Genomic DNA, 17,003 nt, shown 5'->3' with positions numbered 1-17,003 from the left:
ATTTTCACGGCCAAAAGCATTTTTGTTGTTTGTTTTTGGGGTGTTATGCCGTGTTGCGCTAACTCCTTCTTTAGCTTAAAGGCTTTTGGCTAAAGAAGGAGTTAGCGCAACACGGCATAACACCCCAAAAACAAACAACAAAAAAGATATTAGCGATTCCTAAACGAAAAACTAAAACAAAAAAATTAGAAAAAGTTACGGTCACATCTAGGACGTAAACCTAGGAGCCTTGCCCCTTGACCCTTGCTCTACCAACTGAGCTAATGGGACCCTATCTCCTCCGGTCATATTTAACTTAGGGTCCTGGGTTCTAGCCCTAGATGTGACCGTATCTTTATCTGATTTCTCTGTTTCAGATTTTCGTTTAAGAATCGCTAATATTGTCTTCAATAATTAAATATTACAATTTGAGGTTTTATTCATTAAGTTATTCCAAGAAATAGTTTAATTGTTTTTACAGAAAAACAAATACTCGTTTTACAGAAAAATATTTTAGTATGGAAATTAGGAATTTCAAAAAAGTTATTTATCTTTTTTACTTCTACAATCATATAGAATCACCTCCCGAAGTTGGTGTAGTTTACCCCCAAACACATGGTATATAGAAGACTAGCTAAAGTCTCCAATCTCCAAGTCCTTGGAGATTGACTTGGAGAACGTGATTCTTAGTACGATTCCAAAATTTCAATCCGTTCGACGCCATAGAACCTGAGAAAACGACTCTCAAAGTTCGAACCCAAGTCTTGCATTTATGATGTGCAAGAATGATGATTTTCCCACAAATGCGTTATATGCAGATTTTGATATTGATTTCGATTCAGACAGTGATTTTTAGTACGATTCCAAAATTCATTCCATTCCAGGCCATAGAACCTGAGAAAACGGCTCCCAAAGTTCGAACTCAAGTCTTGCATTTGCGAGCGTAAAAATGATTTTTTCCCACAAATGCTTTTTTATTCAGATTTTGATATTGATTTCGCTTTAGACCATGATTCTTAGTACGATTCCAAAATTTCAGTCTGTTAAGCGCCATAGAACCGGAGAAAACGACTCTCAAAGTTCGAACCCAAGTCTTGCATTTGTGAGCGTAAAAATGATGTTTTTCCAACAAATGCTTTTTTATGCAGATGTTGATATTGATTTCGCTTTAGACCATGATTCTTAGTACGATTCCAAAATTTCAGTCCGTTAAGCGCCATAGAACCGTAGAAAACGACTCTTAAAGTTCGAACCCAAGTCTTGCATTTGCGAGCGTAAAAATGATGTTTTTCCCACAAATGCGTTTTTATGCAGATTTTGATATTGACAGTGAGTATTTTGAGGTCTATTTGACTGATGTTTACTACTCCATCCCTATGAAGTGGTTACGCTAACCACTTAACTTCAAAAAAGTAAACCTTCAGTGGAATAGATCCCTCCTCTCAATATTTATTTACTAACGCTCTTTCACATATGAATACTAAAAATTATACAGTATTTACTATACATAACTACACTACCTCAATAACAATCTTTTGTACTTGTTAAATAATAAATTGTGGATGTTCTCTGACTCGGTATAATTATTTACCTCTGTAAGTATTTTGGGCAACGAGGAATACACAACAAATAGCAAATTCGATAACATATTTAATCAGTTAAGCTTTCCTTGACCTAACACTGGACTTAAACTAAAAGATATATGTGCGACCTCTACTCGAATACGCTTTCCAAATATGTGGTCCATATTTTCTAATAAAGAGAGTACTCAGACGGTTAAAAAAAATACCAGGAGCTTTGAAAAACCGGCATTATGAAAAAATGAACAATTACCAACGTTAAAAGAAAAAAGTGAGAGGTTTGACTTGATTGAGACTTTCGAAATTTTATCTGGACATTATAGTTGCCCTGGCATCTAAGAAATCTTTACCACCAGCAAAAATATAAATCTTCGTAGACACTAATTAATACTAATCTTTTAGCATCTAATTCTAGGAAACACTTAACACAGCAAATTGAGTAGTTTATGAATGGAACAAACTTCCACAACATGTCGTCAATATCGCTAATATAAACCAACTTAAACCTTTATTGGATTCTTATTTGGAGAGAAGAAAGAACTCAACAATTACTGTTAAATTTATTATGATATCAGATTTGAACGCATCAGCAAAATGCTGCCTGCTCGTTAAATAATACGAATGTATTTCGTTCCAGTGCGAGCCAGGATTGGGAGCCAGTGTGATGTACAACCTGCTGTACAACCCACCGCAGAAGCTTCTCCTCCTGGCTGGATGCAGCACTGTCTGCACCACAGTGGCTGAAGCAGCCAAGATGTGGAATCTCATGGTGGTAAGTACCAAACAACTCAAAACCTAATTTACTTCTGTTTTACATTTTATTTAGACGTACGAAGTCTATTTCAGTACATGTGTTCTGGCATATAGCCGATCGTTATTCTGATAGTATTATTATGCTAGCGTCTGGACGATCTAGGCCAAGGCTGCCCAACCCCAGGCCCGCGGGCCACAATGTGGCCCGCGAACGAATTATAAGTGGCCCGCGTGAACCATTTTCAAAAAACCCGCTTTTGAACTTACTTTTGAAACTTTTGATATAATATTTTTTGCGTCCAAAATAAAATTTTGTAGCCCCCCCCCCCCCCATGGAATTCGAAAAATTGTTGTGGGGAATCACATATTACGATGTTTTTGGGTGCGCGGAATTTTTTCTCAGCGAAGTTCCGTAACAACCCCCCCCCCCATGGATTTCAAATATTTTGTGGGGAGCACTCATTTTGAATTTTTTTTTTGTGGGGAATTATGTTTTATAGAAATTCTCTAACAACCCCCCCCCCCCCCCCCCCCCCATGGAAATAGTAACCGTGAGGTATTCAGTGGCCCGCCAGTGATTCAAAATCGTCAATTTCGCCCAACTGTTAAAAAGGTTGGGCAGCCTTGATCTAGGCCCTCTCATGGGTCGAATTCAAATCGTATGTTTCAGGTAAATCCCGAATAGGGGGTCTGCAGGTAAAATTCGACCACTCTGCCCCTCTGGCGGCATAAGAACGAAGCAAATGACTGGCGCGAATATTTAAATATGCAGCTAACAATACGCATAGTTACGCAAAATTATATGACCATTAACAAGCGTTTAATAAAGGGATTTCTTCTGGAAGCTTATCACTTTGTGATGGCACTATTTATTTTACTAAAACATAATTAACTTAGTTTACTACACTTAATTCCATACAACCTCTACATTTTTCATGAACGAAGTTCACGTCATCAGGAGTAAGTATACATTGAAGTTAAAAATTAAATATAGATTACAATTGGAAAGAAGAAGTGGAAGGAGAGGAGAGGGATAAGAGTGTGTGAAGTTTATCAGAATTAGGAATTACAATATCGTTAGACGGGAAAGACCAGTTGAGTGGGAAAATATTTAAAAGAGGGTTTATATTTTTTTTTGCTTATTAATTATTGATTTTATATTGACATGTTTTATTTTCTTCTGTAATATTCTGTAATAATCTATTTACAATATATACTCACCCTCTCTCTGTGAATCTACCTATTAAATGTAACTGTTGTTAGTATCACTTAAACTGGGTGAAGTCCAACTAAGTGCCGCCTAGCAACAAAAAACCCACGGAGCAGGTTTTTGACTGCTTGTCTTCAATAATATACTACTTACCTTCCCGACGTATAACCTTGACACCAAGAGACGGGGAGTACCTTCAGTACCATTTCTGCGGCGCCACTGATAACAGGTTGCTAGGTTGCGATTCCGGGTTAAGTGCAATTTGCCGTGGGGTTTTTTCGTGCTGGCAGAGAGTGGGAACATTGAGGACACCAAGACCAAAGGTAGGACTTTCATTATTCTAGTGGCATCCTTCTATATTTCTTACACAAGAAACTCGCGGCCGGAAATTTTCCTGTATATTCCAAGAGCTATTGAAACAATATGTGATACGTACTAAATTTTACTCAATTAAAGTACCCTTTACGTATTTATTTATTGTTTGAAACATTTAAAGAGCGAATAATTATTAATTATATCAATGAAATTACCATTGAATGTGCACACGTTTTAACACTACAATTAAAACTGTTGATAGCATTTGCATATAAAATTATATACATGATTGCATTATTATTTTTTTTCTTACTTTCAATGATATCATCTCCACCTAGCAACAGCAAAACCTAGATATTCAAATGCTATCAACATTTTTTTTTTTTTTTTATTAATTTTTTTAATTTAAAAAAAAATAATTTAAAAATGTTGATAGCATTTGCATATCTAGGTTTTGCTGTTGCTATGTGGAGATGATATTATTGAAATAACAATAAGCTTAATAAAATATGAAAAATAGTAATTATATAGTACAGAGAAAGAGTAGAAAGAAAGAAAAAATAACAATAATGCAACCATGTATATCATTTTTATTTCAAATATTTTTATTTACTTTGACGTCATATTAGCTTATAGCACATGTATTTATGCAGGGTTTTCCAATAAGAGGTGTTATTTTGAATAGCCCGCTATTTCGGTAGATGTTACTTTTGAAGCTGTCATTTTTTGACATTTGACAAGTATAAACTACGCCATTAATAAAAATGGAACGATACACGCTTCAACAACGCATTGAAATTATTAAAATTCACTTGAGTGAATCAAATGCAAATCATCTTGAGTGATGAGGCCCATTTCCACCTCGGTGGCTTCGTCAACAAGCAAAATTGTCGCATTTGGGGCTCGGAAAACCCAAGTTTAAATTTTGAGTTTAAGTTAAAATTTATTGTTTAAAAGCCTCTTTTTCCTCAACGTGTGACTGTTTGGAGCGGTTTATGGTCTGGCAGAGTCATTGTACCTTACTTTTCGAAAATGAGGCTGGAGCAACAGTTACGGTGAATGGAATGCGATATCGAGAGATGATTAATGATTTTTTGTGGCCGAAATTGGATGGTATTGATTTGGACAACGTTTACTTTCAACAAGATGGCGCTACGTGCCACACAAGCCACGAAAACATTGATCTTTTACGATTTAATATCAAAATAACACCTTTTATTGGAAAACCCTGCACTATTCAATCCACACATACTCTCGTATGTCTCACATTAGATTATTAGAAATACGAAATATTGTTATAAAATAGCTCAACATAGTATAAACTCGCGGGATACGAATAACCTGACAATATTTTAAATCTCCTACTACCACCACAGTAAGCGGAAAATGTTGTTTGTGTTGTAATGGAAGACTTAACCAGCCGAGGAATTGAATACACTAAGCATGGGTGGATCCCTAACGCGATGCCAAGCGATTTAATAACTAAGTAGTCTATTAAAACAATAGATAAGTCAAGTCAATAGATTTTTTTAAATTATAGAAAATTAAAGTATTGTATTCGTTCCTCGTGAGATTTACGTCCAAACAATATGTTAGTAATTTCGACTGGGATGAGAAAAGTTCTTAATTTTAACTGGTGAATGTAGGTTCCCATGAGTAATAATAAATAGGAAGTTGGTGTGTGGATAGATATAGAAAAAAAATTCGTAGTAGAGTATCCGTTATGATCGGGTAAGCAATCGGTGCGTCATTTGCTGCATACGAGTTATTGGCTTCTAAATAAAGAAGTGTAGTGTGCCTGGTACGCCTCATTGGATATATTGCGTGGATCTGGGGGTCATTATGAACCAATCACTATCATTGCATGGAATAATTGCTTGGAGAGGAGCAACAAACTAGGCTATCGATTACATAGAAATCACACAGAAAACTATCTTAAAGGTAATACTAAAAAAACATAGACTGATCAGTCAGTCTGTATCAGTACAGACCAAATATTCAACAGTTGTGACGTACTAGAAATACGCCAATTGTACGTTAAAACACCACTTAACTACATTTTTTACCAAAACAACAAATTTCAACATACAAAAAATATCACTAAAAGACCAGTTAGACAAGCGTAAAAAGAAAACATTAAAACTCCGACGGTAAATACAAGCTTTGGACAAAGACGCTATCAATGTCTAACACTTGAAAATATAATTGAGGAAAACAAAAATAAGTTCAGGCACAAAATTACAAGATTAAAGAATAAAAAAGACAATATTAATCAAATTTCATAACATTAAATAATAAAACGTATATGTTACACACAAAACCAATATATAAAACATCACTCACAAACGCACAACATATAATATACGAGTAAATATACCGATTTTAACTTTATTTCTTTTAATTTTAATTTTAAATCTATATTTTTAGTTTAAATTTATCTCAATATTATTTTTTTTTCTTCACCAATATATATTTTCTTTAAATATATTATGTATATTTTTTTATAAAATGGAGGCCTCAGCACGGGTAAGCCACCCAGTGAGGCCAACATTATTGTACTATGAAATGTAAAATATTGTACAAAAAATAAACTAAACATCCGTAGGTATGTTTTACTTCAGTAATACAATTTTCTTTGAATCAGTTTGTTTGAATGAGAACGCGTTCCATAATTATATCCAACAAGAAATTATTTGCCTGTCTTTTAGAAAAGTTTTCAAGGTTTATGTTTAAGAAGCTTATACGTAGTAAATCGTGGTGCCGCACCTTGCAATGGTTGTTTGGTACGAACAACTTATAGCATTTCAGGAAGAATAAACTATCCATCAAATAATGTATAATTTTCTACATTATTAGTACTTGGTAGTTGTTCTTATTTTTTTATTATTATTATATTTTACACACTTTACAAATATAAGGCAAAAAAAGTCCCGATAAACTGCTTTTTAGCAGTTTGTCTAACGGGTTCTTTACATTATAAATATTATTATAGTGAGTTTACAGTTACATTTTTACAATTATATGTATAAAACAAATAATTAAAAATTTTGCAGAAATATAGCAAAAGAAAATGATGATAAACATAAATAACAATAGAATATATAATATATCATTGTAAAGTAATACAAATTAATTCTTTCAGTTAGTTCACCAATTGTTTGTTTTGGGCACAGTTTTTAATTTCAGCAGGTAACATATTAAAACAACTGGGAATCATATAGTTAAACGTTCTTTGTCCATATTTATTAGAATGCTTAGGTACAATAAGTCCTTCATTAAAGTTAAAACGAGTATTATGATTGCGTTCTAGCCTGTTTATATAAGGGGTTATTTATGTGCTGAAATATAATTTTGTACCACAGAATTGCTCTCACTGAAAGAATTTTAAGACTCTGATAGAAGTATAGAATATTATGCTTTTCGTTGTATAAATCTTTTTCAGCTAATAATTTAACCAGTGCAATTACTGCAAGGAACTCATTCCTTCTCTACTTGAGACTGGCAGTGCATCTCAGAGAGCAAATTTTGATTATTCAGCTACTCGCAGTGCATTCTCTGAGATACCTGAGAATTTTAAGTTGGATAAATGTGGTCCATTCTCAACTGGGCACGAATGTAGGGCACGCGTTTGGCGTGTATCCCGAACTATACTCAAGTACCGAATCATAATGATAATGTTGGAACAGCTGCAGAGTTTTATCATTTGGGCTTTTACCGGGAAATTAGCGCCACCCTACTCATTTTAACTAGATGTATCAGGCTTGATGAGGGTGGCCCTTAGTTGTTCACGGTTTAGTCTTTAAAAATGCATGTCAAAAGGCTTGGTTGTTCTACCAGTGTCTTAATGGATGGTGCTCCGAGCATCATTAATCCAAACATTTTTTGTACACGATTGACATTTCCCGTATGCAAACTATCGTTTTTACGGTACTAGGTGCTCAACAAATGTTCACTCATTCCTTTCTTTAATACCCTCTGCCCAGCATACCAAAATATGATTTAGGTCCCCAGGAAAACCTAGGCGTCCAGGTCACGGTTAGTATTATTTCCTTTCCAAGATGAAAACTTTGAAATTTTTGCTATCGCAAAATCAAATTTATATAAAATATTAATAATCGCATGGTATATTATATAACAGTAGGTCTAGCACAGTGAAATCGACTACTTTTCAATATCGAATCAATAGGTGTAACTACCGATGATTTTATACCCATTTCCCGAGCACGGTCGCGCTGTTAATAGTCAGACTGATATTGATAACGCTATAAATAAGAAATCGAAATACGCTGGCAACACTGGCATTGACATTCCTAAATGTCAGACAGTTATGTACAAGTTAAAATTACTTTTAAACTGACAATGTCAAATTTAACTAAAAAAAGTTTTAGATATATTGGCCGTCCGCTTGTAACTTTTTACAAGGCAGTTAGTTATTACTAACAACTTTTGTTTCTCCAAGTTGGAACGAAGCAATTGGTCGCGTCTTGGGTGACTTAATTAAGTCTATAAATCTTCTATACGGTTTTGTTCAATTCTAAGAACTTAGTTAGTTCACCTCGAGCTATTTTTGCATTCAAAAAAGTTGTGAATATTGACAGCTTATCTGACAACTCTGGGGCCGCACTAAAAGCAGCGTTTTTTGTCTTCCGACTGTCGGAATCATATTTTAGATGGGGGATTTTGTCAAAATCCTATAGCCCGATACGCACGTAAGTAGATAGGTATCGTAATATGGGACGTCTTTTGAATCGGGGGGTGAATTTGACCATCTAGGAAATTTGCATTAAACTCAAAAACGCTTTGAAAATGTGGAATTAGTTTCAAGTTATATTCAAAAAAATATTTTAATGATTTTGAAGCTGTTTTCCAGATATTTTCAAACAGGGAAAAATATAATTTCATTTTTTTTTTAATTTCTCAGCGTTCCTATCGTGTCCTTTATAATATTGTATAGTGTATCAGTGTCAATCGATAACGTACGGTATAACTAAATGAATTTTCAAAAAAAAAACTAACATTTTTTTTTGTGATTTGGCGTTTCACTGAATTAAGTTTATACAAAATCAACCCGTAAATAACAGAGGTTTTATTTTTATAAATACATATTTTTTTATTAAATGTCTTTTAAATTGAAATGTCGGTTTGACCGAGGATTGTACTTTTTTGCCAGCAAATGGAGTTAACCGCGCTAACAACCTCGCCAAATGCCGTTCGTGTAGGACCGATATTTATTTCGAATATTAACTTATGTATTGTCATCCAATTTCAGAGAAATGTGTACATGTCCGCGTGTATGTACGAATAGCAATCAATTTTGATTAATAACTGAGAAAATGCCAATTTGGAAGAACAGTCATTTATTTCGTATATTATCTGCTGTAATGTCATCAAATTTCAGAGAAATGTGTCTGCGAGGGTATGTATGTATTTCACAAAAAGTTGATAGAATGCATTGTCGACAACGAGTCTCTCTGCTGGGTTTCAGCTCGATCGGGTGTTGGAAAGAGGGTTAATTTCCACTTCCAAGACTTGCATTCATGAATCCCCGCAAAAAAATTAATTAAAAAATATGGTATTTAAAAGAATGGTATATTAGACATCCCACAAAATGACTTTCATCACCATATTAAAAAGAATGGTATATTAAAGTTATCCCACTTAGAAAGATGACTTTCATCCACATATTAAAAAGAATGGTATATTAAAGTTATCCCACTTAGAAAGATGACTTTCATCACCATATTAAAAAGAATGGTATATGAAAGTCATCCCACTTAGAAAGATGACATTCATCACCACATTAAAAATAATGGTATATTAAAGTCATCCCACTTAAAAAGGTGACTTTCATCACCATATTAAAAAGAATGGTATAGTAAAATCATCCCACTTAGAAAGATGACTTCCATCACCATTTTTTTGACTCCCTAAACACATAACACACCCCAAATATATAAAAACGTACAATAAAAATATATGCCTTTTTTAATATAAAGAAAACAAAGTTACAAAGTTGAAAATTGATATTGAGTCATCTCATTTTAGGATGGTATATGGCTTCTGGATTTGAATTTTTTTTTACTGATAATTGAGATGATAATAAGAACTGATAATTACTTAACACATAAATATCGGTCCCATTTTTTTAAATGCCAGCCACGTGCATACGCACACTTAAAATTATATTATTTTATGAATAATTTACCGCCTTGCATAAACTCGAAAATTACTGCGTAAAAAAAAAACTTTCCCAAAAAACACTTTAAAGTGTGTTCACCCTAAACATTACCCGTATGTTAATTAAACACGTCCCGCCTTTACGGTGTCGGGTGTTCACCTTAATTACTACATTACTCAAAAACATATTACTAAATGTACTTTTAAATGTGCCTACCTAAAAACTTTTAAAATTTTATCCCATTTTAACAATGGGGGACGTTGTGCTGTGGACTTTTTTCTTTTTATCTCGTATTTAATATAAGTTTATTTCTTTTTTTAATCTCTCTTATCGGAGATTGGCTATCATCAGAGCATTGTTTACCCTGTAGACTGTAGATTATAACTGCACTAGGAAAACGTCATACATCAGCCCAATATATAAAGGAACAGCTGTGCGCCAGTGTCATAAAAAACTTAAATTTGGATTTTGAGGCAAAATCTAGCACAAATCTATTTATTTTAATCAAACGGTATTACAAATAGTTATTCCATATAGACGGTGCTTTATTTGTGTTTAAATTTATATAATACATTTAGAGACAAATTTGGCAATTATTATGTGAGTTGACAATAATTTTGATGGTCTTAAATTTAGCTTACAGTAAATGACCGATTTACGAGGAAGACAAATATGTCGAATACAAATTTTGACCCAAAAAACGCTTTTTAATATGTTTCAATTTTTATTTTATGTTTCATTATATTGGCATGGGTCGGGTAAAATTATTTTTTAATATTAATTTACTGAAAATTGTCAATGTTTTCTCTGAAATAATTATAAAATGATATTTTTATGGCCTATATTTTATATTTCAAAACACAAACACGTGAAGTTGTACATATCCGTATCAGCCCTAGATATTTCCTGTTCCTTTTGAAAAATATAACTTTTTAGTTTGATCAAGTTTTTTGTCCTCAAATTCAACTTTAAGTTTTGTAAAAAAAGGCAGGTTCTCTTAGTGCAATCTACTAGCTAGGATAAATATATATATATATATATATTTTTTTTTTTTTACATTAACCCACCAATAATTTCTCTTGGGGCTTATTTTATCTTTAGGGACTATTTAGGTAGTTATTTACATTTGAGTGAAGCAAACATAGAGTAATCGCAAACATAAAGTAATACTACTTACAAACACTAAATATTTCAAAGAGAAAATAAAATATATATATCTGAGTTACCAAATGGGTAATTTGACTGTATGTTAAAATTAATATTATGTACTTCATTTTATTAAACATACTAATTTCAGATGTCTGTGATGTGAAATATTGCTGTGCGATTAACCCAAAAAAATTGCTTTGAAATTTTTAGAAAATGGAACTGATGATTGTGTGAATACAAACAAGCGATAAAGTAGGTGCTCACCTATGAAATTATTAACTAACAGAAAATTATTTTATTTTTATTTAATTAATAGTTCTACATTTGATATGTGTTTTTCTCTTGTTTAAATTGTTGACAGACCATTTATGAAGATAATTTACTAAGGCTATTCATTCGAAGGGTAAATTTCTGACGTGTCTCTAATTTGTCAAAAAATTTAATAAATATTAATATTTAAGGATTTTATTCTCTCATATGTCAGTCGTTAGTGCGTATTATGTGCGTCGTCCAGTGTGTTTAGAACTCCTGGAAGTTTATTTTATACAGCTGATCATATTTTAACGAAAATACCCCCCGTTGTTGTGGCGGACCAATGAAATACGATACGATAGATGAACCCTTTTATTGTTTGTAATCAAATAAAAGTGAGACCACGCACCATTATTTGATGAGATTTTTTTTAGGAACTTGCTGTCTAGCAGTGCCCTCACTGTTTTTGCGCTAAAATTGTCAAATTAAGCCAAATCTCGACGGTATGAGAAGTAATTATGAACTTACCTTGGGGCAAACGTATTATGCTTCATTTTAGTTGAAATAATAAAGGAAAAACAGAAAATAGTTTGAGATAGACATTTATTAACAAATTATAAGCGGCCATGTTGATTTCTAATGATGTTATTATTTTTACAAGTTTACTATACGACCTAACCTAACCTAACCTAACCTAACCTAACCTAACCTAACCTAACCCAACCTAACCAGTGGGATATTTTGATAAATATGTCATATTTATTTTGAGTGTAAAAATGAAACGAAGTGAAATTTGTTCTTAGTGAAAGCTTTGCACCTGAGAACAATACCACGGGCACAGTTTGAGATCATCAGGAATTAGTAATTATGTCGGGAAAGTGTTAAATAAATTTTACTGGGCACTCGTAGTCAGCGTATACCATTTTTTATATATTTTTTAATAATATTTATCTCTTACTGCCATCACTAAACGCCAAAAAATACCTTGAGTAATGCTAGAGAACTCAGCTAGCAAAGTATTTAATCCGCGAAGCCTGGTTATTATACCTTGTTTTTTGTCTATATTTTAATACACTTAACTAAAACTGATTTGACTTATTTTCGACAATTTACATCAAAGACCCAAATTAAATCAGGCTTTGTTAGTTGAAAACAGTTACTTTGTCCCGAAAATTCTTGACAATAAAACGGTTATACTAATATTAATTATATTAATGTTAGGACCATTTCTATAGCGCCGTTTTCGTGAGAAAATCACCTCAGGGGAGTTCCACGGCAACTTCAACGTTCTTTTGAAAAGTGATATAAATTCATTGGGGCGATGCAACACGTCGTGTTAAATTTAGAACCGAGCTGCTAACAATAATACTATTTATGTAGATGGCGATACCATTTAAATTCCAACATTTACACTTACGCTTAACACCAACCGCGACGGTTTTGATTTATGCAAGAAAAACACGTTGCCAAAAAGCGTGTTTTTATTTTGCAAAGTTTAGGCACAAACATTCAAGTTTTTTACGATAATTTTACAAATAACTCAATTTCCACATTATATAATAAATCCATAATCGAAAAGGATTTCATAAGTAGGAAAATTTGAACTGTAAAGTAGTTTTTAAAGGCCAGAAACTTTATTTATTTTAGGGTTTATAAAAATATTTATGAAAATATCGCTCGATTATTTAAAAGGTAAATTGTATTCTACTCGCAGTATTAAAAATGATTAAAAAAAATTTAGCGGTTAATTTTTTAAATCAAAAACTATTGATTTTTCATTACTTCGAAGTGGTTCGCTTTAAAAGCGATGAAAAAAGTTTTCTATAAACCTAACCTAATTAACCTGGATAATTTTTATTACTTTATATAACTTTTCTTGTTTGTTGTATTGCCATTTCCTGAGTTTCCCGGTTACTGTTGAGAGTATATTGAGCGATTACTTTTCTTGTATGTTGAAATGCCATTTCCTGAGGTGCTCGGTTACGGTTGAGAGTATATTGAGCGATTACTTTTCTTGTGTGTAGAATTGCCCGGTTACCGTTGAGAGAGTATTGAGCGATTACTTTTCTTGTATGTTGAAATGCCATTTCCTGAGGTGCTCGGTTACGGTTGAGAGTATATTGAGCGATTACTTTTCTTGTGTGTTGAATTCTTATTTCCTGGATTGCCGGTTACCGTTGAGAGTATGTTGAGCGATTACGATCATCGACTACGAATTTGCAAGTCGCGAGTTCAAATCCCAGCGTGCGCAAGTAAATTTTATTCAATTAATTTGTGTTATTTCATAATCTATTCATTTAAAATATTAAATTATATATATGCAACACGTTCCAGAATGGTATACACTCAGTGTCGCCCTGGAGAAAGACTACTAGAATCTAAAAATTGTTTACAATGCATTTAGCCGTGTTTAACGACCAGATCTCAATAGCCAAGTATCTATTTCCCCATCTCATTCCCCTCCCACTACCTTGAGCTGTTGGGACTCTTGTGCAGTATTAACATAAAAAATATATATTAATAAAATTTACCACTCTCCTATCAGGGGTAAACATTAACCCCACTTTCAGAATGACAGAATTTAATAATAACGGTCCCAGTAGGATATTTTTACAAATTAATTATTTGCGATACGCTATCATGTCTACGACAAAAACCTATCTATCTATTTCTACAACAATGGAGTTTTTTGTTGTTCGAAATAAAGCCCTTTGTTTCCAGCCCGTCTGATTCATAACGTAGATTAAAATTCTTATTACGGGGTTGATTCCATTATCCGGCGCTCCCTCTCACCCCGATTCCATTATCCGGCCCCCTCCCCCGATGCTATAATCCGTACGCCTTTTCCCCGCCTGATTCTGTAATCTGGTCATTCTTTGGGAGGCTAACCCGTAAGGTGCTTTTTTGTAAGATTTTTATTTTTTATCCGAGTGCCGCACAAAAGTCCCAACCCCAATTGGGGTATACTGAGTAGATGGGTAAGAAGAAGGTCGGGAAACACCTGGCTACTCAGATCTGGTCACTAAACACGCCATTTCAAGAAACAGCGTTTGGATTCTTAATGATATCATTACTCTTAAATGTAACGATTCTCTGATTCTAACACGTGACCTCTGCTCAGTAGTTAAGCTTAAGAATTTTTGATTTCCAGTATATGATACCTTCACCAAAACTAAACGCCTAAAACAATATTAATTTTTTTAACGAAACGCGGTGTCGCTTCTACAAATAAAAACACACAATTCACTACAATCTATATATCTACGCTAATGTTGAACACTGTAACGCTGTCCCAAAAGTTGACAAAAGAACCAGGAAAAGCAATACTTTTGGCCCTGAAAATCTTAAATAATATTTGACATACTAACAGACTTTATGTTTTTAATAAAACATCCTAAACTCAATTTTTAATTTTAATTTTTTGTTTTTTTATAATCAATTTCGTCACTAGTAAGGTTAAAACGTCTTACAACATATCTCGTCATGTCCGCACGACGTGACAAGCAACGTGGGCTCAGGAATCCACAGTATTAGATGTGCCACCCGCCCGCTGTGTCACCTCGTCACCACCCCAGTCCCCGCAGGAGCGGACCGCCCACCCCGAAGGGCTGGTCCACCGCCCTGCCACCCCCAGGACCTCCTGTAGGGCCGGTCCGCAAGACACTGAGCACGGTGGGGTGCTACGCGGGAGGTGGTGGCATACAGGGGTTCAAAACAAAAATGGATTTTTTAAGCTGTCGTTCTCGGCCAATGCGAAATTAAAACCATTATCAATACTGTTCTTAGACAAGACCTTGAAAAGTAATAACTATAAATGATATGAACAGGCAAAACTTTTGACAACTTCTGTGAGTAACCACACGTCACAGTCACCAAACTTGTAGGTAACGGTAGGTAGATACAATGAAAGAAAGTGATGTAGTGATGATTTGACCGGTCGGTGGCCGAGTTGACATCGAGCTTGGGTCCCACCCAAGCGTAGTGTGTTCAATTCCTCGACTGGCTAAGTCCTCCATCACAACACAAGCAATATTGTCCGCTTACTGTAGTGGTAGTAGGAGATTTTCAAATATTTTCAGGTTATTCGTAACCCGGAAATGTTTGTCTTTCTTTTAAAAAAAAAATAAAAATACGAGTATATCACTCTGTTTATTACGTAGACAGTATCGGTGTATACAGCTAGGCTAACGTCGGGATGTGGGTCTATGCTTAGTGATGTTGTAGTCACCAGCGGTGAAGGCCTCGGATCTTCCTGGTCCGGTGAGATGCTCGACACCTTGGATGATGGAGATGAAAGGTGGCGAATGGGTTGGTGCCAAAGATATTAGAAGAACGAGATATGCTATGTTGGCCGCCGGACCGTAGGCGGAGTACTACCTAATTAGGGTACTTTGAACGGTATCGGGACGTGTACGCACAGAAATCTGTTCTATGTATTAGTGCGGATACCTTAGCGTAAGCGAAATTGTGCAGTAGTATTGGTGAACAAAACCGGCGACACTCGGCAAAACAATTCCACACAGTATGAACTGCTCATAGCACATCTCGTTCTTCTAATATCTTTGGTTGGTGCTTACGCAGGCGAAGGTCTGCGGTCGCAAGTCACGATAAGCTTTGTACCGACTGTATTTGAGTACTTTCCCAGACTGAGTACCCGACGGCAGACGCGGCGTTTACACTCGTATAAGCATGCGTCTTAGTGGAGCGGCCCCGACCGTTCTAGAAACTGTGGGAAAGCCGGCGCGTTCTCGTTGCAAATTGCGATATTTCCAGGCACGCGGTCCGAACTAGAAGTAACTTGTCACTAGTCACTACACTTAATTTCCAGCAGAAACTTCGAAATACCCATGTTTCTGTTCATTTTTTTTTTCATTTTCTAGATTCTTATTTTCCATGAAGTTGTGAATCATTTAAATTGACTGAATTTAAAGTTAATTTTCGTTAACGGCGTCATATGCGCCTCACAATTTTTACCTCACATGGGTGTTTAAAATGTTACCTGGCTATTGTAGACTTGGAGGCCTTGTATTTTCTCGGAGGAAAAAAATTGTTTTACAAAATTTTTATTCACTGGTGTATTGTGACTGTGTGATATGACGCGCTACCTACACTAAACATTCTCTATAAACAAAAGAGTTAATAAACGGACTCAAAAAAACAGATGTGTTCTCTTTTTATACTGCTCGTGACGTTGGTCCAAAGCTAAGGTTTCTAATGCAAATTCAATAATATTCTATCTAAGACCTCCATCACTGCATAGCCAATATTTTCTAACCTTAATGATGATAGTAGAAGAAATTTATTTTCTCGTTTTTTTTATTTAATGTATGTATTTTTTTACATTTAACATGTAAAAATTATTACGAGTTAAATAATTAATGTGATAAAGAAAAAAAATACTTTTCCCGTATAGCGAAAAGGCTCTTATGTTTGGTGAGGGAATTTGTGCTCAAATTAAATTAATACAAGTAATAAAATCTAGTAAATAACAAGAAAATGGTAACGTGAAAATAAATAACAAAAACGCCAGATTTATCGATAACATAAAAGAAGATTTTTTAAAAACACTGACAAAAAGAAATTTCGA

The 17,003-nt window shown here is 34.3% G+C and overlaps 1 protein-coding gene across 1 annotated transcript in view; it reads left to right on the top strand.

The window, feature by feature from the left end:
- Positions 1-17,003, top strand: part of GABA-B-R1 (gamma-aminobutyric acid type B receptor subunit 1) — a 462,430-nt gene that overhangs the window by 330,449 nt on the left and 114,978 nt on the right. Inside the window, exon 3 of the mRNA XM_089643299.1 lies at positions 2,197-2,331. Coding sequence (XP_089499425.1) covers positions 2,197-2,331 — 135 coding nt within the window. The remainder of the gene's footprint in view (positions 1-2,196; positions 2,332-17,003) is intronic.

The sequence above is a fragment of the Hesperophylax consimilis genome, chromosome 19, assembly GCF_061612785.1.
Source record: "Hesperophylax consimilis isolate HC1 chromosome 19, BYU_Hcon_1.0, whole genome shotgun sequence".
Lineage (NCBI taxonomy): Eukaryota > Metazoa > Arthropoda > Insecta > Trichoptera > Limnephilidae > Hesperophylax > Hesperophylax consimilis.
Note: the sequence above shows the minus strand (reverse complement) of the source record. Positions and strands in the feature narration are given on the sequence as shown.